General features: G+C 40.6%; 2 protein-coding genes across 19 annotated transcripts in view; one reads left to right on the top strand and one right to left on the bottom strand.

Annotated features, from left to right (window-relative positions):
- Positions 1 to 996, top strand: part of TASOR2 (transcription activation suppressor family member 2) — an 85,520-nt gene extending 84,524 nt beyond the window's left edge. For all 15 annotated transcript variants that reach the window (XR_013519471.1, XR_013519470.1, XR_013519469.1 and 12 more), the window contains one exon: positions 291 to 996. Coding sequence is in view for 12 of the 15 variants with exons in the window: in XM_078329345.1 (XP_078185471.1) it covers positions 291 to 294 (4 nt within the window). In the remaining 3 variants the exon portion in view is untranslated. The remainder of the gene's footprint in view (positions 1 to 290) is intronic.
- A 1,374-nt stretch (positions 997 to 2,370) lies between these two features.
- The window catches only part of GDI2 (GDP dissociation inhibitor 2), a 44,706-nt gene continuing 19,122 nt past the window's right edge, over positions 2,371 to 27,954 (bottom strand). For all 4 annotated transcript variants that reach the window (XM_002750019.7, XM_078329362.1, XM_035306737.3 and 1 more), the window contains exons 5-11: positions 22,186 to 22,384; positions 21,476 to 21,607; positions 8,771 to 8,870; positions 4,572 to 4,743; positions 3,643 to 3,787; positions 3,396 to 3,450; positions 2,371 to 3,308 (exon numbers count right to left, since the gene is read on the bottom strand). In XM_002750019.7, the coding sequence (XP_002750065.1) occupies positions 3,162 to 3,308; positions 3,396 to 3,450; positions 3,643 to 3,787; positions 4,572 to 4,743; positions 8,771 to 8,870; positions 21,476 to 21,607; positions 22,186 to 22,384 (950 nt within the window). In that variant the 3' untranslated portion in view covers positions 2,371 to 3,161. The remainder of the gene's footprint in view (positions 3,309 to 3,395; positions 3,451 to 3,642; positions 3,788 to 4,571; positions 4,744 to 8,770; positions 8,871 to 21,475; positions 21,608 to 22,185; positions 22,385 to 27,954) is intronic.

The following is a 27,954-nucleotide window of genomic DNA, read 5'->3' as shown; positions in this document are numbered from 1 at the left end:
AAGGGAAACTGTTGGGAAACTGTTTATATTTCACACTATCAAGTATTTAGTGGTGGAATCGCTGTTTGGCATGAATAGGAATTCCTGAATTATCACTAAATGAAGTAACCAACCTATTAAAATCATCCATTTTATCTAAATGGTGCACATTGTCACTTATTGTGAACTTGGATTGCCATAACATAACCGTAGAATACACGGGAGTTTCCCCCATTACAGAGAGCATCTGGCTTATAAAATATTTCTTGGTCATATTATTTTAAGTTCTTACCAATTTTGTGTGTCTTCAGGTGACTTAACTACAGCCTACCTGGACATGGATGATGCCAACAAAAAATTACTGTTTTCCTTTTCCTTTGGAAAACGTATGAAGACACATGTGAACGGTCTTATATTTGGAAAATCAGTGTTCTGCAACTTGGAAAGTTTTCCTTCTTTGATATTTTGCTGAAATACGTGACGTCACAGTGCACTGTAGTTGTCTGTCAGCTTTAGGTTGCAGTGCTAGATACTCTTTTAAATTATTTTCATTTTAAACAAGATGCCTTCTAAGCTATTGAGCTTAATATTAAAAACACAAATTTTACATTTACTTAGTTGGAGCAAAAATAAGTCTATTTTAACAGATAGTTTTGTTTTTGCATGCTAATGTCAGAAAGGCATATGATGCACATTATGGTCTTAACACCCTTATAAAAACTATCTCAAATGGTTTTATTTGCTGGTATACAAACAACACTACATAAACTTAAGACATTTTTTCCTAAATGGTACAAATTTATAAACTATCCATTTTCACTTACGGTTTTTGTAAATACTACACTACAAAAATCAGCTTTGAGAAAGAAATAATCATTTATTTATGATATTGAAATTTCTACAGTAAAAACTCAAAACCAAGCAAAAAACATTTGTAAGATACGTGGTATGTATTTGGAGCAAAGGGTTTTGTAACTAATTTGTTTCATTTTTTAAATAAAGACAACTAAAAATCTCTTTCTGCAATGATTTTTATAACAGAAATTGAGCTCATCTGGAGTGGTTTATAAGCTTCCAGAGGAAACCACTACTGTCTTTCGGGCCTGGCCTGTTCTGTTTCTGGTGTTTTCCCTCCCAAGGTGAAGTACACTGAGCAAGTTAATGGCAGTTTCACCTGGCCTTTACAGCGAAACTTCTTTCAGATGTCATTAAGTTGGTTTTTATTATTCCTACCTAAATAAAAGAGCTTTATTGGAGTTTTAATTGTTAATAGAACCCGAATTTTATTTTTTCCCCAAGGACAAGAATCTAGTAAGGGGACTGTTAACTATCCAGTACAGTGAATTAAGACAAGTAAGCGGTTACACGCTTGCCAACACCTACCTTCCTGAAATACACACCTTTCAAATTGGGCCTAATAATGCCCACCTCCCCTTGCTGAAAAGCCTTCCAACACCCACAAGGCTGTCTTTCTCAGTTCACGCTGCCTTTTCTGTAACTGTACTAACACTCAACCAAACCGTATCATGTGTTCCCCAAACTGAGTTCTCCCAGTAACTATCTTTGTCTCCACTGGGGCCTGGCACACAAGGTATTCAGTAAATACGTTAAATGAATAATAAGATTTTAAATTTTCACTTATTACTAACCCAGCTTGGGCCTTTGCATGGGAAGAGGAGAGAAAGGCGTGCTGGAACTTAAGATAATTTGATCATACAGATAAAGCAGTGGACACTCAGTGACATCTGGAGACATTTTCAGTTGTCATTCCAGGATGCTCCTGTTGGCATCTAGTGTGTGGAGGCCAGAGATGCTGCGATAATCAACCCTACCCTACAATGCACAGACCGGCCCCTACAACAGAAGGATCCACCCCAAAACAGCTGTGGGAAGTTGAGAAGCTGTAAGATAATCACTGTGGCAATCTGAGTAACAATCTAAATCACCACCCTAGTTCCTCTTAACACATCATCTACCTTTGTCTCCACATAAGAGTCAGTCTTTATCTGTGGTAAACAGCATCTGCAGTAAGGCTCACACTTTACCATTTCAATTACAGGAAAACTATAAAGTACCTATTCTCCCTGACGATTCACTTACTCCCTTACAATTGCTGCTATAAGCAAAATCAAACACTGTAACCTGCATTTTGTCCACAAAAATGTTTTTCCTAAACCGAGATTATCAGAGTCTAGTAATTGCACTGTGTCAAGAATAAAACTTGAGGTGTACTCACAGGGATGCCAGACAACAGGACCGGCTGTAATCCATCCAGATCAGGAGACGCCCACGCTCTCCACTGCTCAGCACCTTCTGACTGGCATTGACTCCAGTGCTACTGAAGGAAGCACAGCAGCTGTGACCCTGGCAATCAGGACACATAAAGGAAAGTGGTTTCCAGAATTTGGCTTTATTTTGCAGTACAGAAATCATTTGGAGCCATTTTGAGACAGAAGTAGAGGCTCTGTCAAGTCGATACTGCATTGCAGCTTGGTCCATTGATGAAGCCACGCCTGAGACAAAAGATGCTCTCTACACTGTACCCGCTTTATGTTCGCTTCCTCTCCCCTTTTCCCTCATCAACTTTATTAGATCGAAACACCACATTCGGGCTTTCTCCACATGACTCCCTATGTCTGGAGTTTGGTTAGAATATTATGCCCAGGTAAACCAAATTTGTGGCTATGCTATTTGGACCCTGCCATAACACTTGACATAATACAAAATATAAAGTCACAGGGAAAACTTCTGGATGCCGTCCCAAACCGTGGAATATTCAATTTGGAATCTCCTCAATGTCAAGAGGACAGATGGCACACAACCTGTATGGATCCAGCTCTTGAGCAGCAGCACGTAACTGCAAAGGCTACACTGATTAAACATACAAATACTGTCTCAGTATCAGTATCCCAATGTTTACAACTGATCCTCCACTAGAAAAAAGAAAGCCAGTTTGGTTAATTGAACAGAATATGGTAACTGCCAATTCTGAATAGCCACTCCACGAAAACAAGTTAATACATAATATTAGAAAGATGGAGGGGGGGGAGTATTTACTGGCACAGCGCTCTTCATTCTCCACTTTGATTACAAAAGCAGGCCTTACAATACTGATTTCATATCATATGCATTATTTGCCGCATTGTAAATTTGTCCTAACTGGATAATAACATGTACTGCTGTTAGTCTTCCCCATAGATGTCGTTTTTCTTGCGCTTCATTTCCTCAAAGTCAAACTCTGATCCTGTCATCCTCTTATAGATGTTTTTAATGTCATCACATGTTGTCTCGAAATGAGTGGTAGCATCATATGTGCGGGAAATAAAGATCTGAAAACAAAAATTACAAAGACTTAAGACTGTGGAGGGATACCTTCCAGTGAACCTGCCCGTATCCTCTCACACCTCCATACTCACCTGGCTTTCTGTTCCCAAGTCTTTTGGTACCAGGAGGTCGCTGATGCTAATAAATCTGGAGGGAGAGAGAACTGAGTCAGATGAGCTGGTTCCACACCTAACCCTGGCTCTGCCTGAAATTCTGAGGTATGTATGACCCACAGAGCAGCCAACGGCCACCTGCCTTGCCCTCACATTCCTCCCACCGTGGAACCACAATCAAAGGCCTCAGTTTGCATCCTGGCAGATAGAAAAGAACACAACTCACTTCTGTTCAATTGGTTCCAAGAGCTCCAAAGCTGGTCTGATTTCCTTTTCAGGCTCCTTGGTTTCCACAGTGGTACTAACTATGGCGATATACTTCCCTTGTGCCGCCACATTGTGCGCAGAGGAGATCATGCAGACATAGATATCTAGAAACAAACACCACCAGCTCACTGCTCAAGTGTGTCCATCTGGGGCCCAGCACACTCAGGTGCCAACCATATGTGGGTGTGAATTACAGTGACTTAATAGGCAAGATCTTCTACACTTAAAGTTCTAAATGATCACAGAGTTGTAAAATACACAAATAGTTAACAATAGGCATTTCTTTTAACTTACTAGAGATTAAGAATTTATGTGGTCGCAAACTGCTGAACTTTGGAATGAGATCTCCTAACAGCTCTGTCATACCTAACTGAAAAAAGCTGCCAAACCATATTAACTATTCTGGGCTTTTCTTCCATTCTGGACTACTTGGAAAGGTTTTGAATGGCTAAGAAAGGATGTATTTAGTACTGATGTCCTCTTTGACTTACTAAAGTAACGTTAAATTGCAGAATCCACATAAACCACTTCTGAGTTGGCATTAGATAGAATTCTCAATTAGACTTGGTCTGTATACTACTCATCCAAGTAACTGTAGTGTCCTCTATAGGCACCTACTGTTAGTCAGAGCTGGGAGCCTCAGGGTTCACCTAGCCCAGTCTGTTCATTCTACAGATGATGGACACAAATCTAGGGCTGGCTCCAAGTTGAACCTGTCCCTGTCAACACAATGCTGCAGGACCGGGAAGTGGTACAAGGATGACATTTTCCCCCTCATATGTAAACCAAAGTCTGTTCACTAATAGAGCATACACAATTTGAAATAAAACACAAAGCAAATAATATCTTAAAAAAATCTACGAACATCTCCTGGTCTTCAAACCTCACCTGACTTTCGATTGACTTGGTTCTGTGGAATAATGATCTGGCAGGAGTTGGCATCATTGGTGTTCTTGATGGGGTGGCTGAGGATGCAAATAACTCTGATCACCTGGCCCACTTTTTCTACCCGATCTTTTACATAGCTGGGATCACAGATGAGCTGCTTACAGCGAGCAATCTGTAACAAAGCATTTAAGAAGACACTGAAGCTGACACAGATATATGGAAACAAATCCCACGTTCATGGTTTTAAAGATTTAGTATTGTTAAGATATCAAAAACCATCCTATGGTTCATATTGGTTCCCAAGGGATTGCATTCTGGAACAACCAAAGCAATCTTAAAAGAACAGCAGTAAAGCTGGAGGACTCACTAAAAAGCTATAGTGATCAATTCAGTGTACCAGCATAATGACAAACGTGGACCAATGAAACGGAAAAAGGCCAGAAATAAACCCTCACCTCCACAGTACAATGATTTTTGACAAAGTTGTGAAGACTATTCAATGAGAGAAAAACAGTCATTTCAACAAATCGTTCCAGGAAAACTATCCACATGCAAAAGAATGAAGTTGGACCCCTACCTACCACCACCCACAAAAACTAACTCAAAATGGAAGAAAGACCTAAATGTGATATCTAAAACTATAAAACTCTTAGAAGAAAACAGTGCAAAACCTTCATGACACTGGAGTTGGCAGTGATTCCTTAGATCTAAAACCAAAGACACAGGCAACAAAAGAAAAACAAATTTCATGAAAACAGGATTTCATGAAAATGTAAAAATTTTGTACATAGCCAGGCATTATGGCATATGGCTATAATCCCAGCTACTTGGGAGGCTGAGGCAGGAGAATTGCTTGAGTCCAAGAGTTTAAGTCCAGTTCAGGCAACAGAGCAAGACACTGTCTCTTTTAAAAAAAAAAAAAAAAAAAATTGTGCATCAGAAGACAGTAATCAAGAATTCAGGCAACTCATAGAATGAGAAAAAATATCTGCAAATTATATATCTCATAAGGGATATATCACAATTTATCAAGAACTCCTAAAACACAACAACAACCCAGATTCAAAAATGATCAAAGGGTCAGGTGCAGTGGCCAGTAATCCCAGCACTTTGGTAGGCCAAGGTGAGCAGATCACCTGAAGGTCAGAAGTTGGAGACCAGCCTGACCAACATGGAGAAACCCTGCCTCTACTAAAAATACAAAAATTAGCCAGGTGAGGTGGTGGGTGCCTGTAGCCCCAGCTACTTGGGAGGCTGAGACGGGACCCCGGAGGTGGAGGTTGCAGGGAGCCGCAATCACACCACTGCACCCCAGCCTGGGCAACAAGAGCGAAACTCGTCTCCAAAAAAAAAAAAGATAAATTTGATGTGTACTTTATTACAATTTATAAAAATTGGAGGAAAAAAGACTAACATTCAGTGTCTGCAATGTTTTCAAGAGTGTATTAATGTAATTTTTACCTTGAATATAATCTGTTATCTTCATAATCTAACATATAAAAAGTTGAGGTTAACTATTGAAGTGTGATTGTTAAAGCTAGCTTTGTCAATAACCCTACATATTTTCTCCTGGAACAGATACATGAACTGTAAACCCTATTAAAATACTAGGAAAACTGTGTTGCACAGTATTCAGGGTACAAGTTTTAGAATTGGGCAGCTCAGGGTTCAAATCCTGGCTCTACCTAACCTCAAAGGATTGTTGTTAGGACTAAAATTCTCCCATGTCCAACCTCTTGAATGCAAGGACATTTTTGCTTATTTGTGGTGGCAGATATCATTAAAATTATGCATGGACCCTTTTTCCAGCTATGTTAGTGTTAGCATATTTTATGTGTGATCCAAGACAATTCTTCTTCCAATGTGGCCCCCAGGGAAGCCAAAAGGACAGTAGTGAACTAAATGAAATGGTGTAAAAAAGTCTGTCATTATATGTGCGTGTCCTGACAGAAAGTAAATGCTCAATAAATGTATTCTAAATAGACCAAAATCCTTACCATCTTAAGGCTATGCTTTCTAAGAAAACCATTCATTGCAAAATAAATGTATTAAAGCCTTTTCATAGTAAAGCCCTGAAGCTTCAGAAACACGAAGAATGAAACAAAAGAATAATATGGAATAAAAACAACTTTAAGAAGTCAGATTAAAACACTTATCCCTGGCCGGGAACAGTGGCTCACACCTGTAATACCAGAACTTCGGGAGACCAAGGCAGGTGGATCATGAGGTCAAGAGATGGAGTCCATCTGCCCAACATGGTGAAACCCCATCTCTACTAAAAATACAAAAATTAGCTGGGCTTGATGGCAGGCGCCTATAGCCCCAGCTACTTGGGAGGCTGAGGCAGGAGAATCACTTGAACCCGGGAGGTAGAGGTTGCAGTGAGGCAAGATCACGCCACTGCATTCCAACCTGGCGACAGAGTGAGACTCTGTCTCCAAAAAACAATAAAAAATAAAAAAAACAATTATCTCTTAGCTCCTAAACAACTATGATGCTGAAAGCACAGGCAGTGTTACTGTCCCTGACGAAGATCTCCCGGCGTGGAGCTGGAAGATAGTGAGACTGATGATGCCACACACAAAGGTGGCTGTGTGGAGTCTGCTGGACCCAGATGGTAAACAGTGCTGTTTGTACTGATATGCCTGAGCATTCAGTCAGCATTAACAAAACCTAGTAATAAACATGTCAAACAAAATATGGTTTCTTTTGTGCTTTGTAACTTCATATAAAGTAGATGAGAAACTAGGACAGAGACAAGATGAAAGGGGGTTATAAAGAAGCTGCCTAAAATATATGTTCAAAAGATCCAATTAAGTAACATTTTAGAGGCCTGTCATGGTGGCTCACACCTGTAATCCCAACACTTTGGGAGGCTGAGGGGGGTGGATCACTTGAGGCCAGGAGTTTTGAGACTAGCAAGACTAGCCTGGCCAAAATAGCGAAACCCCGACTCGACTAAAAAATACAAAATTGGCTGGGCATAGTGGTATGTGCCTGTAATCCTAGCTACTGTGGAGGCTGAGACAGGAGAATTGCTTGAACCTGGGAGGTGGAGGTTGCAGGAAGCTGAGATCACACCACTGCACTGCAGCCTGGGTGTCAGAGCAAAACCCTGTTTCAAATAAATAAATAATTGAGTAACATTTTAGTAGATAAAACATACAAACCCAACACCACCCAGCACAGGAGTTTACATCCTCAGGTGTATCATGACAGGGCTGTGAGTGAAGAACACCTTGATTCCAATTCTACCCCAGCCATTCACGGAATTATGTGCCCTTGTAGATGTTTCTTAATTTAAGCCTCCAAGTATAACCTGGACGTAATGCCTGCCTCTTAAGACATTGTAAGGAATAAATGAGATTTAAAATGTGCTTCACAAGTTATTACCAGGCTTTTTTTGCCCTAGGTCAGTCCTGTATTTTCTCTCTCTTACTCACTGTCCGCTTACACCAGCTACCAAACTCTGATCTCAAACTTTCATTTCCAGTGACATCTAAACGGCTGAAAATGCCCCCCACCCCACCACCCAGGAGGTTTCTACATTTCCATACAGCTTCATATTAAAAAGATAAAGCTGAGATTTGCAGGATTCCAGGGACAGACAGTAAAGCAGTACACTTGGAGTGCATCCTCTACTCCAGGAATTGCTGCAGACAGTAACTGTGTCAAATGGCGGAAGAATTCTTTCATACGGCAATAAAGGGAAATGGATCTTTTATTTCCCTGCAGCATCCACATCACCTGAGAGGTTTCAAGGAAATGCAGAGCCTTCTCAGACCTACCGAATCAGAACATACACTAGAGCCAGATTAACAATGCTTCATATGTAATTCAAACTTGCAACGCTGCTCAAAACTCCACACCCGTGTAGTTGGCCAGCAAGTATAGATCAATTTAAATAAAAATTTGGGAGACAGGCACAACCCAAACTAAGAACACTGAATACTTACCATTTAGAGCTTACCCATAATGCATGTTTGAATATTAAAATAATTGACAAAAAAAAATTTTTAGTTATGTTTTTTAAAATAGAGCACAACATCTGTAACTAGTCCTTAGTCACGATAAACACCAACCTCCCATACAGAAACCATATACATCAGTGTCCACACCAAAATAAATATTTAGAATACACAATTTTCTTCACCAGAACACAGTATTTTTTTTTTTTTTTCATTTTAAAAGCTACTTACTTCTCCTTCAGATTTTACACCAATTACTTTTCCATTCTGCACAATGATTTCTTCAATGGGTTTATTCAGCATATAGGTACCTCCATAAATAGCACTTAGCCTGAAAAATTTTTTAAATCCCAATTAATAATATATAATCGTTTCAACTACTAAAGTCCCCTTCCTTAGATCTTAATGAGTTATAGGCAATATGCATTTATTTGTTCAATTTCCTTCTAGGAAGATGTCAGCTTAAAAGTGATTAAAGCATGAGCACACACACACAAAGCGGTATCTCAAGCCAGCAAACACGCAGAGCTGGTGTTGATAACTGACTGACTAATAAAAGGAGGCACTCATCTCTCAAGCTGCCCACTTGGCCCTCTTCTAAGTGTACTTTCTCTCCTTCCTTTCATTTCTACTTGAGCTTGAATAAACGTTCGCTCCTGCTCTAAAACTTGCCCAGGTCATCCCTTCTGCCTTGTATCCCTTGGCCATTCTTTTTTCTGAGGAGAAAAGAACTGAGGTTGCTGCAGACCCATACGGATTCATCTCAGTGCAATAATATATTTTGGTGCCTCTGTGACTCGGATACCGTCCACCAGTAACACACTTTGGTGCCACGTGACTCAGATACATTCCCTAGCGGTAAGAGGCCTCTACGCCTCATCTTCTTCCACTGGAGGCGTTCAACCCCCATACACAGTTTGCTTCCCCGCGTTCACTCTCCAGCTTGCTAAGCAACCACCAGAACAGTTCTTCTCAGCCACAGCGGCTCTGCTTCCACAACTTATCCCTCAGCTCACCCTGATGGATGGCTCACGGGGTTGGGAGAGACTTGGGGACACTAATGGCCCTCCTGGACAGGAGGCTCACAAGAGCAAAGCCTAAAGCCATACAATGTCTGGGGTTTTCTCTGCTCTTTCCCAAAACCCACACTGTCTATTCTCCTGTCTCTTCATGTGTGTTCTGAAATGGCCTTGGGCAGTTGCAGGACTATCTGCACCAGAGGCAAGTCCGCCATTTCTCTAGGTTCACTTCCCAAAAAAAAGAAAAAAAGCTCTGACCAGTAATAGCTATATTGGTCTACTATTTTTACTTCAGCAAAAGAGTGAGCCAACAGAGCTATGAATTGGAAGCAAGGACCCAAAAGATGATAAAACAATTATAGAGAAGCAGATTTGAAGAGGCATGTGGAATTTCTTCTGGCTGAGAATTAAAGATTAAGGAAAGAAAATAAACAACTAAAGGCTGAAAAGGGCAGACTTCTAAAAGGTCCAATAGAAAAGGAGCTGGATGTAGATGCTAATTTTGTAGAAACATCAGAGTTATGGAGCTAGCTGCCACATTTAGAAACTCTACAGCCTCTTCAGCCTGGCAAAAGTTTGCAGCAAATACCCGGAAAGCAAAGGACATTCCAATCTCCAACCTTCCTCCCTTGGATTTTCCATCTCCAGAACTTCCCCTTATATAGCTTTCTGGGGCTATTCTGAAAGGATTTATGAATAATTAAAATGGAAGGCCACAGAAGAGGGGAGAAGACAAAATAATGCAAAAAAAATGAAACAGGAAACCACATAGAAGGATAATCCTGGAAATGCTTCATCATCTGGCATACTTGGGAGAAGAGGCATTGCCAGGCCTTGGGAAACAAGTCACTGTGAAATGTGTCACATATTATCTGATGCACTGACTTGAGCTACTGATTCCGACTTGGCAGACACTAAATTCATGCAGGTTTAGTTTCTCCAGATAAAAACCAAACGGTTACATGAAATAATTTTTTCAAACAACAATTACTTTTCTTAAGGGTTAAAATGCATGAAAGTTGGGCCGGGTACGGCGGCTGACGCCTTTAATCCCAGCACCTTGAGATCACCTGAGGTCAGGAGTTCGAGACCAGCCTGGCCAACATGGTGAAACCCCGTCTCTACAAAAAATACAAAAATTAGCTAGGCATGATGGCAGGTGCCTATAATCCCAGCTACTTGGGAGGCTGAGATGGTAGAATCACTTGAACCCAGGAGGCAGAAGTTGCAGTGAGCCAAGATCGCGCCACTGCACACCAGTCTGGGTGACAGAGCGAGACTCCATCTCAAAACAGACACTTCTCAAAAGAAGACATTCATGCAGCCAACAAACATATGAACAAAAGCTCATCCCTGGTCATTAGAAATGCAAATCAAAACCATGTGAGAAATCATCTCATGCCAGTTAGAATGACAATCATTAAATAGTCAATAAATAGATGCTGGAGAGGATGTGGAGAAATAAGAACACTTTTACACTGTTGGTGGGAGTGTAAATTGGTTCAACCATTGTGGAAGACAGTGTGGTGATTCCTAAAGGATCTAGAACCAAAAATACCATTTGACCCAGCAATCCCGTCACTGGGTATATACAGAAAGGATTATAAATCATTCTGCTGTACAGACACATGCACCCATATGTTTACTGCAGCACTGCTCACAAGAGCAAAGACTTGGAACCAACCGAAATGCCCATCAGTGATAGACTGGATAAGCAAAATGTGGTGCATATACACCACAGAATACTATGCAGCCATAAAAAAGAATGAGTTCATGTCCTTTGCAGACATGGATAAAACTGGAAACCATCATTCTCAGCAAACTAACACAGGAACAGAAAACCAAACACTGCATGTTCTCACTCCTAAGTGGGAGGTGAACAATGAGAACACATGGACACAGGGAGGGGAACATCACACACCAGGGCCTGTACAGGGGTGAGGGGATAGGGGAGGGAGAACATTAGGAGAAATACCTAATGTAGATGATGGGTTGATAGGTGCAGCAAACCACCATGACACAAGTATATGTGACAAACCTGCACACTCTGCACATGTATCCCAGAACTTAAACTATAATTTAAAAAAAAAACTATAAATGTATGTTATGTGTAATTAATCTATAATGCTATAAATGATAATGTAAAATCTAAATAATATGGTGGCCTGAGGGGCTGCCTTGTATTTGAAACCTGCTTTCTATCATGCATTAATTATATGCATTTTGTTAAAATAAGGTATGTAAGATACACACCCTTCTAGATATAACTGTGTGTACCAAACTTTGCACTATTCATAATAACCTCAAGACCATCAGGAGAAATATTTATATTTCCATTTTATGAAGAAACGAAATTCTTAGTTATGCTTTTTTAAACAAATTACCAGTTTACATAATTTTTTTTGGGGGGGGAGGAAGGCAGAAAGGAAGGGAATAAGGACGGTAGGGAGGAAGGAAGGGATGAAGGAAGGAAGGGAGGAAGGAAGGAAGGAAGGGAGGAAGCAGGGAGGAGGGAGGGAGGGAGGGAGGGAGGGAGGGAGGGAGGGAGGGAGGGAAAGGAAGAAAGGAAATCAAGCAATGAAAGAGACATTGCCGACCTGGATCTAGAGGTTTACAAGCTGATTTCTTTTTTTTTGAGAGAAGGAAAGAAAAAAAATAAATAAGTAAAGGAGAGAAAGAAAGAGGAAGAGAAAGAGAGTAAATGGAAATATTGCTTTATTTTGAAAAAAATTGGGTATTAATAATGGCCAATCAATGTTTCATTTAAACTTATGGGTAGGTGTGATGTGGTATTGACAAGAATGTATATTTTGTGTATTTGAAGTGGAGAGCTCTATAAATATTTATTTTTACTTGTTCTGGATCTGAGTTCGAGTCCTTGATATCCTTATTAATTTTCTGTCTCATTGAATCTAAGTCTCGTATCTGGGTGTTAGGATCATTAGCTCTTGTTGTTGCATTGATCCTTTTACCACTCTATCTTTGTTGCTTTAAAATCTATTTTATCCGATACAAGAATTGCAACTTCTGCTTTTTATTTATTATTTATTTTTGCTCTCCATTTGATTGGTAAATCTTTCTCCATCCCTTTGAGTCTTTGTGTATCCTTGCATGTGAAACAGGTCTGGATGTAACATGCCGTTGGGTTTTGGCTGTGTCTTTTGATTGGGAATTCAGTCAATTTAAATTTAGGGTTACTGCCATTTGATGTTGACTGGCTGTTTTATCCATTTGTTGGTGTAAATTCTTTATGTTGATGCTCTTTACTTTTTGGTATATTTTTAGAAAGGCTAATACTGGTTGTTTCTTTCTGTGTGTAATGCTTCTTTCAGAAGCTCTTGTAAAGCAGGCCTGGTGGTAATAAAATCTCTGAGTTCTTGCTTGTTCATAAAAGATTTTATTTTTCCTTCAGTTGTGAAGCTTAGTTTGGCTGGATATGAAATTCTGGGCTGAAGGTTCTGTTCTTTGAGGATGTTGAATATTGGCCCCCACTCTCTTCTGGCCTGTAGAGTTTCTGCCGAGAGATCTGCTGTAAGTCTGATAGGCTTGCCTTTGTGGGTAATCTGACCTTTCTCTCTGGCTGCCCTTAGTATCCTCTCCTTCGTTTCAACCCTGGTGAATCTAACGATTATGTGCCTTGGGGTTGCTCTTCTTGAGGAATATCTTTGTGGTGTTCTCTGTATTACCTGGGGTTGAATGTTGACCTGCTTTGCTAGTTTAGGAAAATTTTCCTGAATAATATCCTGAAGGGTATTTTCCAGCTTGGATTCATTCTCTCCGTCGCATTCAGGACACCTATCAAACGTAAATTTGGTCTTTTCACATAGTCCCACATTTCTTGGAGACTTTGCTCATTCCTTTTTATCCTTTTTTCTCTAATCTTTTCTTCACGTTTTATTTCATTAAGTTGGACTTTGACCTCTGATATCATTCTTCTGCTTGAACAATTCGAGTGTTTAAACCTGTGCATACTTCTCGGAGTTCCTGTATTGTATTCTTCAGTTCCATTAATTCACTCATACTCTTCTCTAAGTTGTCTATTCTCAATAGGATTTCATCAAACCTTTTTTCAAAGTTCCTAGTTTCTTTACGTTGGGCTACAACATGTTCTTTTAACTCACCGAAGTTTGTTATTATCCATTCCTTGTAGAGTGATTCTGTCATCAGGAGGCGCTCGTTCTCCATCAAGCCTTGTTCCATTGTTGATGTGGAACTGTGATCATCTTTAGAGGGAGAGGCGTTCTGACTTAGCGTATTCTCAGCTTTTTTACTCTGGTTTCTTCCCGTCATTGTAAATTTATCCTCCTGTCGTCTTTGAAATTACCAACTTTCAGATTAGGTCTCCTGAGTGGACGTCCAGGTTGTTAGTTCCCAGGGCCAGAGCAGCGGCGTTAAAACTGATGGTGCTTTTCTGCCCAGGATTCTCCTGTCAGGCTTCCTTCTTGTTTCTGTAGTAGGCGACTCTGCCTTCCCAGGGCTCCAAACCTCGGTCAGAAGGGGAACCGGTCCCGTTTACTCTGCGCTGAGCGCTGCCGCATCGAGGTGCCGGAGGAACCGCTGCGCCGACCACGAGAGTCGCGCTGGCGACTCGTGTGTTTCCACCACTGGGGGATCTTCTGCTCCATGAGCGACCAGACTTTGTCTGAAAGTGTGGCGTCCTCTAGTTCTCCGCGCCTTCCCTGAGAGCTGCAATCCCGGGATGTTAGCGATCGGCCATCTTGGATCGTTCTCCCCCGTTTACATAATTAATCAGGGTGCATTATAAGCTCTAACTTTGTTTATTGTACAAGACGTCATTTTAAAATACCAAGGAGAAAATATCCTTTGTTTTTAATGATACGTGAGTGGAAATAATGCTAGTTGGCAGTATTTGACTGTAAGAAATCAATGAAGTAATTGTTTAAAAAAAATCAGCAAACAAAAGGAAAAACTAAGAAAGAACCACTTTAACAAGGTGTAAAATCCAGTCTTCACAAATGCAAGGTGAACAGCCAATAACTGAACTGCCTACTCAAACCAAAACAAACTTCCAAGGAAGAATCCAGCATCTCAACAATCTATCAATCCATGTGTCCAGTATACAGTCCAAAATTACTAGATGTGGGAAGAAACAGAAAACTGTGATCCAAAGAAAACAGATAAAAAAACAACAGAAGCAGATGCCCAAATGCTAAAATATGCAGGAGTTTAAAAGCAGCTATTATAAATATGTTAAATGATATTATTATGTGTTCAAAAATATGATCAAGAACAAATATCCTTGTTCAAAGATACATATTCAAGGATAAATATGTTGTTATAAATATACCCAAAAGAGTCAAGTAAATAGAGAATATCACAAAAATGAAAACCATAGGCTAGGCCTGGTGGCTCACGCCTGTAACCCCAGCACTTTGGGAGGCCAAGGCAGGCAGATCACGAGGCCAGGAGATCGAGACCACCCTGGCCCACATAGAGAAAACCCATCTCTATTAAAAATACAACAATTAGCCAGGTGTGGTGGTATGCACCTGTAGTCCCAGCTACTCGGGAGGCTGAGCAGGAGAACCACTTGAACCCGAAAGGTGGAGGTTGCAGTGAACCGAGATCACACCACTGCACTCCAGCCTGAGCAACAGAGCGAGACTTTGTTGAAACGAAAGGAAATGGAAAAGGAAAGAAAAAACAAAACAAAACTACTATAAAAAATGGAAACTCTAGATCCTAAAGACAGTATAAAAAAATTAAAAATCACTGAACAAGATTAACAGCCTATTGAAAATAGCAGAAAAGATCAGTGAACTTGAAGCCACATAAACAGGCATTATCCAGTATGAAGCACAATGCAGGGGAAAAAAGTTTGTAGTTTCTTTTTTTTTTTGGTAAGAGACAGGGTCCTGCTCTGTCACCCAGACTGAAGTGCAGTGGTATAATCATGGCTCACTGCAGCCTCAACCTCCCAGGTTCAAGGGATCCTCCCACCTCAGCCTCCTGAAGAGCTGAGACTACTGGCATGTATCACCACACCCAGCTAATTTTTTTGGATTTTTCTTTCTTTTTTATTTATATATATAAATATATATATATATATTTATTTTTATTTTTAAAAATTTTTTTCCTGCAGAAATCCCACTGTGAATCTTTTTTTTTTTTTTAAGACAGAGTCTCACTCTGTCCCCCAGGCTGGAGTGCAGTGGCACAATCTCGGCTCACTGTAACCTCCACGCCCAAGGTTTAAGCAATTCTCCTGCCTCAGCCTCCTGAGCATCTGGGATTACAGGTGTGCGCCATTACACCAGGTTAAATTTTTTTTTTTTTTTTTTTTTAGTAGAGACGGGGTTTCACCACGTTGGTCAGGCTGGTCTTGATCTCCTGACCTTGTGATCCACCCATCTTGAACTCCCAAAGTGTGGGGATTACAGGCGTGAGCCACTGCACCAGGCACTTTTTTGTATTTTTTATATTTTTCTAAAGATGGGGTCTTGCTAAGATGCCCAGGCTGGTCTCAAACCCCTGGGCTCAAGTGATCCACCCACCTCACCCTCCCAAAGTGCTGGAATTACAGGCATGAGCCATCATGCTCACTTAAGCCCAGAAGTTCGACACCAGCCTGGGCAACACGGTGAGACCCATCTCTACAAAAATACCTAAGTTAGGTGTTGTGGCGCATGTCTGTAGTCCCTGCTACTCAACAGGCTGAGGTGGGAAGATCCCTTTAGCCCAGGAGGCAGAGGGTGCAATGAGCCAAGATCATGCAACTGCACTCCAGCTTGGGTGACAGAGCGAGACCCTGTCTCACCGAAAAAAAAAAAAAAAAAACCCACACAGAAAAATCTCTCAGACCAAACTTTATATAAAGGAACTTAATCTGACAAAACCGTCTACAAAAAAAACAAACAAAAAAAAAAAAAAAAAAAACCACTATAGAAAACATATTTAATAGTAAAACATTTACTAGATTTCCCATGAGACTGGGACAAAGCAAGGATGTCCATTCTCATCACTGCAACATTATCAGGAAGTCCTAACCAGTGCAATAAAGGGAAGTTGGTGGTGGGGGGGGGACACATAAAAATTCTAAGAGAAGAATCTCTTTATTCACAGATGCCATGACTGTTTAGGAAGAAAATTCTAAGAAATATATAAAACTGGAAAAACTAATGAGTAAACTAGTACAATTTAAGTACAAGGTCAACATACAAATATGAAGTATTTCTGTAAGCTAGCAGCAAACAATTTCAACACAAAATTAAAACAATTTCATTAACAGCAGCATCAATACAGAGATTTGAACAAAAAATGCAATAGACCTCTACAATGAAAGCTACAAAACACTGCTGAGAAGAAAACCTAATTACATAGATAACAATCATATTCCTGGACTGGCAAACTCAACATAATGAAGATGATCATTTTCTTCAAATTGATCTACAGATTGAACTCAATACCAAAATCCCAGCAAGCATTTTTTCTAGAAATTGACAACCTGATTTTAAAAATGTATATGGAAATGCAAAGGACCTAGAACAGCCAAAAGAAATTCTGAAGAAAAAGTGGAGAAAGTGTATCACCTACTTCAAGACTTAATATAAAACTGTAATTACTCAGACAGTGTAGTACTGGCATAGGAAATACACATCACTGAAACAAAACTGAGTCCCAAAACAAAACATAGCCAACGATCTCCCACAAAGGCACCAAGACCACCTAGAAAAGGAAATCTTTCCAACAAATGCAGCTAGAACAACTAAATAACAGTACATGAAAAAAAGAATAAACTTCAAGTGAACCTCAAGTCCTACCTCATCCCACACACCAACACTATTTCAAGATGAATCAGATTTAAATCCACAGGTAAAACTGTAAAACTTCTTATAAAAAAAAAAGACATAGGAGAGTATTTCTGTGCCCTTGGGGGAAAGTAAAGATTTCTTAAATATAGGATGCAAGAGGCTATAAACACTAAAAAAAAAATTTTTTTTTTTTTTTAAATATACTGGACATCATCAAAATGTAACCCTTCCAGGCCAGGTGCTATGGCTCACATCTGTAATCCCAGCACTTTGGGAGGCCAAGGCAGGTGGATCTCTTGAGGTCAGGAGTTCGAGACCAGCCTGGCCAACATGGTGAAACCCAATCTCAAAATACAAAAATTAGCCAGGCGTGGTGGAACACAAATGTAGTCCCAGCTACTCAGGAGGCTAAGGCACAAAAATTGCTTGAACCTGGGAAGCAGAGGTTGCAGTGAGCTAAGATCACACCAATACACTCCACCATGGGTGACAGAAAAAGATTCTGTCAAAAAATTAAAAAAAAAGGACATGACTACCATGTCTGCTTATCAAAAGACTAGCCATAGACTGGGAGAAAATATTCTTAATACATATATGACAAAAGACTTGTCACCAGAATACACCAAGAGCTCCTACAAGTCAAAAATAGAAAGACAATCCAATCTTTAGAAATGTGCAAAAGAGCTGAACAATCGCAGCACAAAAGTATACAAATGGTCAATAAGCTCATGAAAAGGTAAGCAACAGGAGTCCTCAAGAAATGCAAATTAAAACTATAATGAGATAGCATTTCACACCTACTTGGGCAATTAAAATTAAAAAGACTCTCAATACTAAATGTTGACAAGGATGTGGAGCAACCAGAACTCTCACACACTGCTGAGTATACACACAATGACACAACCACACCAGAACACTGTTTTGCAGTTTCTTATGGAGTCAGATTTCTATCTGCCATATCAGTCAGCAATTTCACTCCTGGTATTTACCCAAAAGAAATTAAACCCTATATCCCCACAAAGACTTTTATATAAAAATGTCATACTGCCTTTAATAACCAAAACCTGAAAACAAACTAGATGTCCACCAAAGGAGAATCACATATCCATATGATTCATATAATGGAATCCTACTCAACAATTAAAAAAAAAGAATTGGCAGGACGCAGTGGCTCATGCCTGTAATCCCAGCACTTTGGGAGGCCACAGCGGGTGGATCACCTGAAGTCAGGAGTTCTGACCAGCCTGACTAACATGGTGAAACCCCATCACGACTAAATACAAAAAATTGGCCAAGTATGGTGGCTCATGCCTGTAATTCCAGCACTATGAGGGCGGATCACCTGAGGTTGGGAGTTCAAGACTAGCCTGACCGACACGGAGAAACCCTGTCTCTACTAAAAATACAAAATTAGCCAGGCATGGTGGTACATGCCTGTAGTCCCAGCTACTAGGGAGGCTGAGGCAAGAGAATCACTTGAACCTGGGAGGCAGAGGTTGCAGTAAGCTGAGATTACACCACTGGACTACAGTTTGGGCAACAAGAGCAAAACTCCATCTCAAAAACAAAAATCGGCACATGCACCAACATGGATGAATCTCAAAAATATGAAAAAGACACAAATGAGCACATACTGTATTATTCCTTTTACGTGAACTCTGAAAACAGGCAAAAGTAATCTATAGTGCTAGAAATCACAGATGTAGTTGTTGGGGGTGGCGCTGGGCAGTATTATAAGGTAACACAAGGGAACTGCATGGGGTAAGGAAAATGTTCTACACCTTCACTGGGTTTTACTTAAACCCAGGATAGGGACAGGTCTACATTTATCAAACTGATTGTTTTTTATTTTAAAAAATATATATTTATAAAATTAAAAATGTAAGAATAGCTACTCCTGCTCGCTTCTGGTGTCCATTTGCATGAAATATCTTTTTCCACTCCTTTATGTGAGGCCTTGTGTGGCAGCTGAATCTCTTGAAGACAACAGATGAGTTCTGTTGGTGGATGAGTTCTTACCCATTCTGCCATTCTGTATCTCTAAAGCGGAGCACGTAGGCTATTGACATTCAACATTAGTATTGAGATTTGAGGTACTATTCTATTTATCATCCTACTTGTTTGCCTGAATACCTTGGCTTTTCTTTTCTTTATTATGCTATTGTTTTGTAGGTCCTATGTGATTTATGCTTTAAGGAGATTCAATTTTGGTATATTCTGAGAATCTGTTTCAAGATTTAGAGGTCCTTTTAGCCAATCTTGAAGTGCTGGCTTGGTAGTGGCGAGTTCTCTCAGCACTTGTTTGTGTGAAAAAGACTATCTTTCCTTCATTTATGAAGCTTTGTTTCTCTGGATATAAAATTCTTGGCTGATAACTGTTTTGTTTAAGGAGGCTAAACATAAGGCCCCAATCCCTTCTAGCTTGTACAGTTTCTGCTGAGAAATCTGTTAATCTAATAGGTTTTCCTTTATAGGTTACCTGAGGCTTTTACCTCACAGCTCTTAAGATTCTTTCCTTCATCGTGACTTCAGATAAGATGACTATGTGCCTAGGTGATGATCTTTTTGTGAAGAATTTCCCAGGTGTTCAGGTGTTGTTTGAGCTTCTTGTATTTGGATGTCTAGATCTCCAGCAAGGCCGGGGAAGTTTTCCTCAATTATTTCCTCAAATGTATGTTTTCCAAACTTTTAGATTCCTCTCCTTCCTTGGGAACACCAATTATTCTTAGGTTTGGTCATCATTTTTTAAAATTATTTTTTCTTTGCGTTTGTCAGATTGGGCTAATTCAAAAGCCATATCTTTGAACTCTGAAATTCTTTCTTCTACTTATTCAGTTGTATTTCTGAGACTTTCCAGTGCATTTTGCATTTCTCTAAGTGTGTCCTTGATTTTCAGAATTGTGACTATTTTTTATTTATGCTATTTTACTGGAAATTTTTCTATTCATATCCTGTGTATATTTTTTTATTTTGTTAAGTTGGACTTCACCTTTCTCTGGTGGCTTTTTGATTGGCTTAATCGACCTTCTGAATTCTCTATCTGGCAATTCAGAGATTTTGTCTTGGTTTAGATCCACTGCTTATAAGCTAGTGTGACCTTTTTAGGGTGTTAAAGAACCCTGTTTTGCAATATTACTCCAGCTGTTTTTCTGGTTCCTTCTCATTTGGGTAGACTATGTAAGAGGGAAGTGTTAAAGAACCCTGTTTTGCCATATTACTCCAGCTGTTTTTCTGGTTCCTTCTCATTTGGGTAGACTATGTAAGAGGGAAGATCTGGGACTCAAGGGCTGCTGTTCAGATTCTTTTGTTCCACAGTGGTGTTCCCTTGACGTGTGCTCTCCCCTGTCCCCTGGGGATAGGGCTTCTGGAAAGCCAAACTGCAGTGATTGTTATTTCTCTTCAGATCTAGCCACCCAGTGGAGATACCAGGCTCCAGGCTGGTACTGGGGTGCGTCTGCAAAGAGTCCTGTCATGTGATCTGTCTCCAGGTCTCTCAGCTGTGGATACCAGCATTTACTCCAGTGGAGGTAGCAGGGATGTGAAGCAGACTCTGTCAAAGTCCTTCGTTATATTTTTGTTAAGTGCGCTGGTTTTGTGTTGGTTGGCCACCAGCCAGGAGCTGGTGCTTTCAAGAGCACATTAGCTGCAGTTGTATAAAACTGAAATTTTTTTTTTCTTGAGACGGAGACTTACTCTGCTGCCCAGGCTGGAGTGTAGTGGCAGGCTCTCACTTCACTGCAGCCTCTGCTTCCTGGTCACAAGCGATTCTCCTGCCTCAGCCTCCTGAGTAGCTCGTTACAGGCGTGTGCCACTGAGCCCAGCTAATTTTTATATTTTTAGCAGAGACAGGGTTTTACCATGTTGGCCAGGCTGGTCTCAAACTCCTGACCTCAGGTGATCCACCCGCCTCAGCCTCCAAAAGTGCTGGGATTAAAGGCGTGAGCCACTGTGCCTGACCCTGAATTTTTTAACTGAAGATCTATGCATATCGTTATATGTTAATTTCAATAAAAACAAAAAGCATCTTATTATTCATAGACTGATCTCACCTCATTATTTAAACCGTATCTCATATACACATTATGTAGAAGATGAGGTTCAGGATCAGTGAGATTTTAGCTCACAGGTTGAACATAGGCTCTTACCTTGCAAATCCTTGGGGCAGTTCTCCAAGGCCATAGAGCGGATAAAGGTACGGGCTTTTGCCATATCTTGCCAAAGACTCACTATAAAGTTTAATTCTATTAATGGTTTCACAACATGGTTGATCTAAGTAGCTGGAGGAAAGGAAATGAATATTAGGAAAGGGCTTTAGTTTTCATTCATGATGTTCAATTTAAATTATTTCTTGATGTGATTTCAATCCACTACTTTTTTTTTTTTCCCCAGACAGGGTTTCACTCTCTCACTCTGCCCCCTGGACTGGAGTCTGGAGTGCAGTGGAGTGGTGTGACCTCAGTTCACTGCAACCTCCACCTCCCAGACTCAGGCAATTCTTCTGCCTCAGCCTCCCAAGTGCATTACAGGTGCACACCACTACTGCCCAGCTAATTTTTGTATTTTTAGTAGAGAGGGGGTTTCACCATGTTGGCCAGTGGGTCTTGAACTCCTGACCTCAAATGATCTACCCGTCTCAGCCTTCTAAAGTGCTGGGATTATAGGCATTAGCCACCACACCTGGCCCACCACCTTCATATTTCACTTAAAACGCCCCAACACTAATTTCAACTAGAACCTCTTCTTTCGTAGTATAAAATGGCTACTCATTTGTTTTGTCAGAATTTCCACTTAAAAGAATTGGGAAATTTACTGAGAAATTCAAGAAAAATACAAATCTAAAAACCACAATACTTACTCATCAGTTCTGTAAAGTGCAAGAGCATGACCTGTAAAATCTATAACATCTTGGCCCAAATCAAATTTCTTATACACCTCTCGCATTGTGGTCTTCATAGGATCAATGCCTTCAAAAGTTCTCGGATCTTTTTCATCGAAGTTGGCAACATACACAAGGAATTTCCTGAAGCGACGTTTTTCAAACAGTCCCATTAAACCTAAATAAAATATTTTTCAAAATGCCCACTCTTACAATCAGACATTGACGAAAACAAAGTATGAGAGGAAAGTTTAAACATGCAATGCTGGCCGGGCGCAGTGGCTCATGCCTGTAATCCTAGCACTTTGGGAGGCCAAGGTGGGTGGATCACCTGAGGTCAGGAGTTCAAGACCAGCCTGGCCATCATGGTGAAACCCCATCTTAAAAAAAGAAAAAAAAAACAAAAACATGCAATGCTATCCACTGAAGAATGTAGGATGCAATTTTTTTTTTTTTTTGGAGACCAAGTTTCCCTCTGTTGCCCAGGCTGGAGTGCAGTGACGCGATCTCAGCTCACTGCAACCTCCGCCTCCCAGGTTCAAGCGACTCTCCTGCCTCAGTCTCCCAAGTAGCTGGGATTACAGCCGCCCACCACCACATCCAGCTAAGTTTTGTATTTTTAGTAGAGACAGGGTTTCACCATGTTAGACTGGTAAGAAACTCATGACCTCAGATGATCTGACTGCCTTGGCCTCCCTAAGTACATGGGACTAAAGGCGTGAGCCACCATGCCCGGCCAAATGTAGGATGCAATTTAAGATAAGGGAGTTTGGACAACATGGCTTCCAGTTTCACAACACTTCAAAATAAACTGACACGATTATAACAGGTCACTTATGAAGTCTTCAATTTTACCATACAATTACAAGTAATTAAAACTAGTACTTAACTGAATGAAAAATGTCAAATTATGCCTCTCACTAGGTACAAGGTGTATGTGACTCTGAACAAGTATCCATGAAGACATCCATCTGAAGTCCTTTGACAACTGTGATTTATACTCAGCCAATTGCATAAATTCTGAACGTTCTTCCTTTTCTGCCTGTTTGCTAAGATACAGTTGGGCATTTAATGATAACAGCTTAAGATACCAAGAACAAATTGACCTCAATGAAATCCAGATGCTGCTGCTGCTGCTAGTCACTTACTTTACTGAGGTCCTATATAAGCAACCAATTCACTACATTTTACACTAAAAAAACAGGTGAAGAAGCTATTTTTCTACAAAGAAAGACAAATAGCCAATGAAAAAGAAAATTTTCTGGTTTTACCTCCCTTCGCCCCCCTTTCTTAAGTTAAACAGCTATTTTTAAAATACAACTACAGTTGTAAAAGCAAACTCTCGCCAGGTGCAGTGGCTCATGCCTATAATTCCAGCACTTTGGGAGGCTGAGGTGGGCAAATCACAAGGTCAGGAGTTCGAGACCAGCCTGACCAACATGGTGAGACCTTGTCTCTACTAAAAATACAAAAATTCCCCCCACTGCTAAATTTGACTGGCTAAATAATAAATAAATAAAATACAAAAATTAGCTGGGCTTAGTGGTACATGCCTGTAATCTCAGCTACTCAGGAGGCTGAGGCAGGAGACTCGTTTGAACCCAGGAGGCAGAGGGTGCAGTGAGCCGAGATCACGCAACTGCACTCCAGTCTGGGTGACAAACCAAGACTCCATCTTAAAACAAACATCTAAGTGTGTTTAAGTGGGTTTTCTAAATGTGAACTGTGCTTTGCCACTGGACTAGAAGAAAGGAAAAAAGAAAGAAAAAAGAAAACAAACAACAAAAAAAACTTTAAAACATTTCTATTGACTGCTTAATGTTTTGATAGATTTAGGAATCATCCAAGATCATTTTCCAATCAACAAAACTGAAAATTAAAACCATAAGGGGCCAGGCATGGTGGCTCAGGTAGGAAGATTGCTGGAGCCTAGGAGATCAAGGCTACAGTGAGCCGTGAACGTACCACTGCACTCCATCCAGAGCGACAGAGTGAGACCTTGTTTCAAAAAAATAAATGCATGAAATTATAAATGTTCTCAGGCCAGGCATGGTGGCTCACGCCTATCATCCCAGCACTTTGGGAGGCCAAGGTGCTCAAATCACTTGAGGCCAGGAGTTTAAGACCAGCCTGGCAAACATGGAGAAACCCCTTCTCTACTAAAAGATACAAAAATTATGGCTGGGCATGGTGGCTCATGCCTGTAATCCCAGCACTTTGGGAGGCCAAGGCGAGCAGAACACCTGAGGTTGGGAGTTTGAGACCAGCCTGATCAACATGGAAAAACCCCATCTCTTAATAAAAATACAGAATTATCCCGGCATGGTGGTACATGCCTGTAATCTCAGCTACTCAGGAGGCTGAGGCAGGAGAATCACTTGAACCCAAGAGGCGGAGGTTGCAGTGAACCGAGATTGCATCATTGCACTCCAGCCTGGGCAACAAGAGCGAAAATCCGTCTCAAAAAAAAAAAAAATTAGCCAGGTTTGGTGGCATGCACCTGTAATCCCAGCTACTTGGCGGCTGAGGCAGGAGAACCGCTTGAACATAGAAGGCAGAGGTTTCAATGAGCCAAAATTGTGTCACTGCAGTCTAGCCTGGGCGACAACAAAAAAGAGTTAACAGTCCTCTTGACACTGAACGAGCAGAAAACATCTGGGATACTGTCTAGTCCAGCTGCCATATTATATACAGGATCTTGACTCATCAGAGATTCCCAAAGAGTGGCCAAGAGATCTAGATAGCATATTACATGAGAAAGGAGACTAAAGTATTTAGTATGGAAAAAAAATTAGAATTAGGAGGTATGTAATAATTGTTAAAATATATAAAAAGCAATAATATATCAATAGTTTTATATACGATAGGAAAATAGTACTGCTTGTGGTAAAGAGTGTGGGATTCTAAAGTCAAACAGACCTGGCTTCAAACCACTTACTAGCTATACTACTTTGTGCTGTCCTTTTATACCTCAGCCTTCCCATCTGTAAAATTCAAAGTAATAATAACAGCACCTGCATCTCACAAGGTTGCAGTGAAAACTATATAAAGTTAGATAATACACATAAAATACTTAATACATATATGCCTAGCACCTAAATGCTCAAAAAATTGTGAGTCTCTGTTAAAATTATAAAACTTGTTCTTACCAACCCATCCCTTGAACTTTGCCACCCCTCCACCTTTCCTTATCCCATTCCTTCATTCTGCCTAGAATTTTCTTGCTAGCAACTCAAGACTTCAAAATCCTTTCCATTAATATAAAGAGAGGCTGATAAGGCAGTGATTTGGTCAAAATGCATAAAACTGTTTACTAAAGCAAGTGAACTCTACTATATGTAAATTATACCTCAATAAACCTAACCTTAAAAAGACATACATAAGGATACGTGCTTGTTTTTCAAAAAGAAGAAGGATAAACCAGAATATTTACCTAACAGGTCAGAAAGAATGGACGTAGAAAAGACAGAATGAGATGCAGTGGCTCACACCTATAATCCTAGCACTTAGGGAGGCCAAGACAGGCGGATCACTTGAGGTCAGGAGTTCAACACCAGCCGGACCAACATGGAGAAACTCCATCTCTACTAAAAATACACAATTAGTCGGGCATGGTGGTGCATGCCTGTAATCCCAGCTACTCAGGAGGCTGAGGCAGGAAAATCACTTGAACCCAGGAGGCAGAGGTTGTGGTGAGCCAAGATCACGCCACTACACTCCAGCCTAGGCAACAACAGCAAAACTCTAACTCCAAAAAAAAAAAGAAAAAAGTATGAGACCAAGACTCTAAATATACCTTTTAACTTTCAAGCTGCGTAAATGTTTTATATATCTGAAAAAATTAGAGAAAATAAAACTGCCAAAAGATAAATTTCTTTTTTTTTTTTTTGAGACGGAGTTTCGCTCTTGTCACCCAGGCTGGAGTGCAATGGCGTGATCTCGGCTCACCGCGACCTCCGCCTCCTGGGATCAGGCAATTCTCCTGCCTCAGCCTCCTGAGTAGCTGGGATTACAGGCACGCGCCACCATGCCCAGCTAATTTTTTGTATTTTTAGTAGAGACGGGGTTTCACCATGTTGACCAGGATGGTCTCGATCTCGTGATCCACCCGCCTCGGCCTCCCAAAGTGCTGGGATTACAGGCTTGAGCCACCGCGCCCAGCCAAAAGATAATTTCTATTAGATGACAGAGGTAACTGGAGCCTTATTATATGTAAGAGCTCTAAGAAAGACTAAAAATGTACAAGAACTCACAACCTCTGTCAAAAAAATTCTACTTTTTATTTCTTATCTAAAAAAAAATTTGAGAAGCGGTATCCTCTGTTACCAGGTTGGAATGCGGTGGCGCGATCACGGCTCACTGCAGCTTTGACTTCCTGGACTCAAACAATCCTCCTGCCTCAACCTCCACAATACCTGGGACTACAGCACATGCCACCACATCTCATTTTCTTATTTTTTGTAGAGACAGGGGCTTGCTATGTTGTCCAGGCTGGTCTTCAACTCCTCACCTAAAGCAGTCCTCCTACCATGGCCTCCGAAAGCACTGGGATTACAGGCGTGAGCCACTCCATGCCACTGTTAAAAAGGATTCTATTCAAACTCCTACTTTTATGAAGATACTTATTTGGATTAAACTTTCATAGTCATTTAAAAGATTTAAAATAATTTCAAACCAATGATTACACATTGGTTTACCAATGTGTACACAACTACCTACCTCCAAATGAATGAGAAACTGTTCCTTCCCTTACCCAATTGTCAATCCTAACCCAGCCATGATTCTAGGTGGTATTTTTTACTTTCTGGCTTTAGTGTCATTAATATTTTATACCCAATATTCTCTCCCTGATCAGAAGTAAATAAATAGAGACAGAGGAAACTGCCAAATTAATTCAAATCAGGTTTATAGATGAGAACTTTTCAGCACCGATGCCAAAATAATTACGAGAGAACTTATGAGTACTTTTCCTTTTCTCCCAGTCCATCGCTTTCCCTCTTCTAAATTCCTAGAGCCCTCACCTACCCTTAGTTATACAAATTTATCCTTCCCCAAACTGCTCCATATGAGGACTAAAACGTCTTGAAGGACAAAAGGTCTTTTCTAGGGTGTTTGTTATTTAAGAGAGACACTGTAATAGGAAATGTTAACCAGAAATCTTTGGTGGCAATAGAGGAAATAATGTCGGGCAGAGAACAAAATCATCCAAGGCCGGGTGCGGTGGCTCATGCCTATAATCCCAGAACTTTGGGAGGATGAGGCAGGCGGATCATCTGGGGTCAGGAGATCAAGACCGTCCTGGTCAACATGGTGAAACCCCATCCTACTAAAAATACAAAAATTAGCCAGGTGTGGCTCAGGAGGCTGAGGCAGGAAAATCGCTTGAACCGGGGAGGCAGAGGCTGCAGTGAGCCAAGATCGCACCACTGCACTCCAGCCTAGGTGACAGAGCGAGACTCTGTCTCAAAAAAAAAAAAAAAATTAAAAAAAAAAAATCACTTCAAACTCACTAAGAATTTCAAAAATCAAACATATTGGGGATCATTAACAAGACCAACTAGAAGATGAGCATCATCAGGATGAGTACTCCTCCTGCTGGCATGTTGGGTAACATAGCATAGGGTAAGCTTAGTAACATCATTAAGCACTAGGGCTCTGGAGCAACACTACCAGCATTTCAATCCCAACCCAGCTACTTATCCCAGCTACATATTACCAATGCAATTTTAGGCCTGAGTTTCATCACCT

This window comes from Callithrix jacchus, chromosome 7, assembly GCF_049354715.1.
Source record: "Callithrix jacchus isolate 240 chromosome 7, calJac240_pri, whole genome shotgun sequence".
Classification (NCBI taxonomy): domain Eukaryota; kingdom Metazoa; phylum Chordata; class Mammalia; order Primates; family Cebidae; genus Callithrix; species Callithrix jacchus.
Note: the sequence above shows the minus strand (reverse complement) of the source record. Positions and strands in the feature narration are given on the sequence as shown.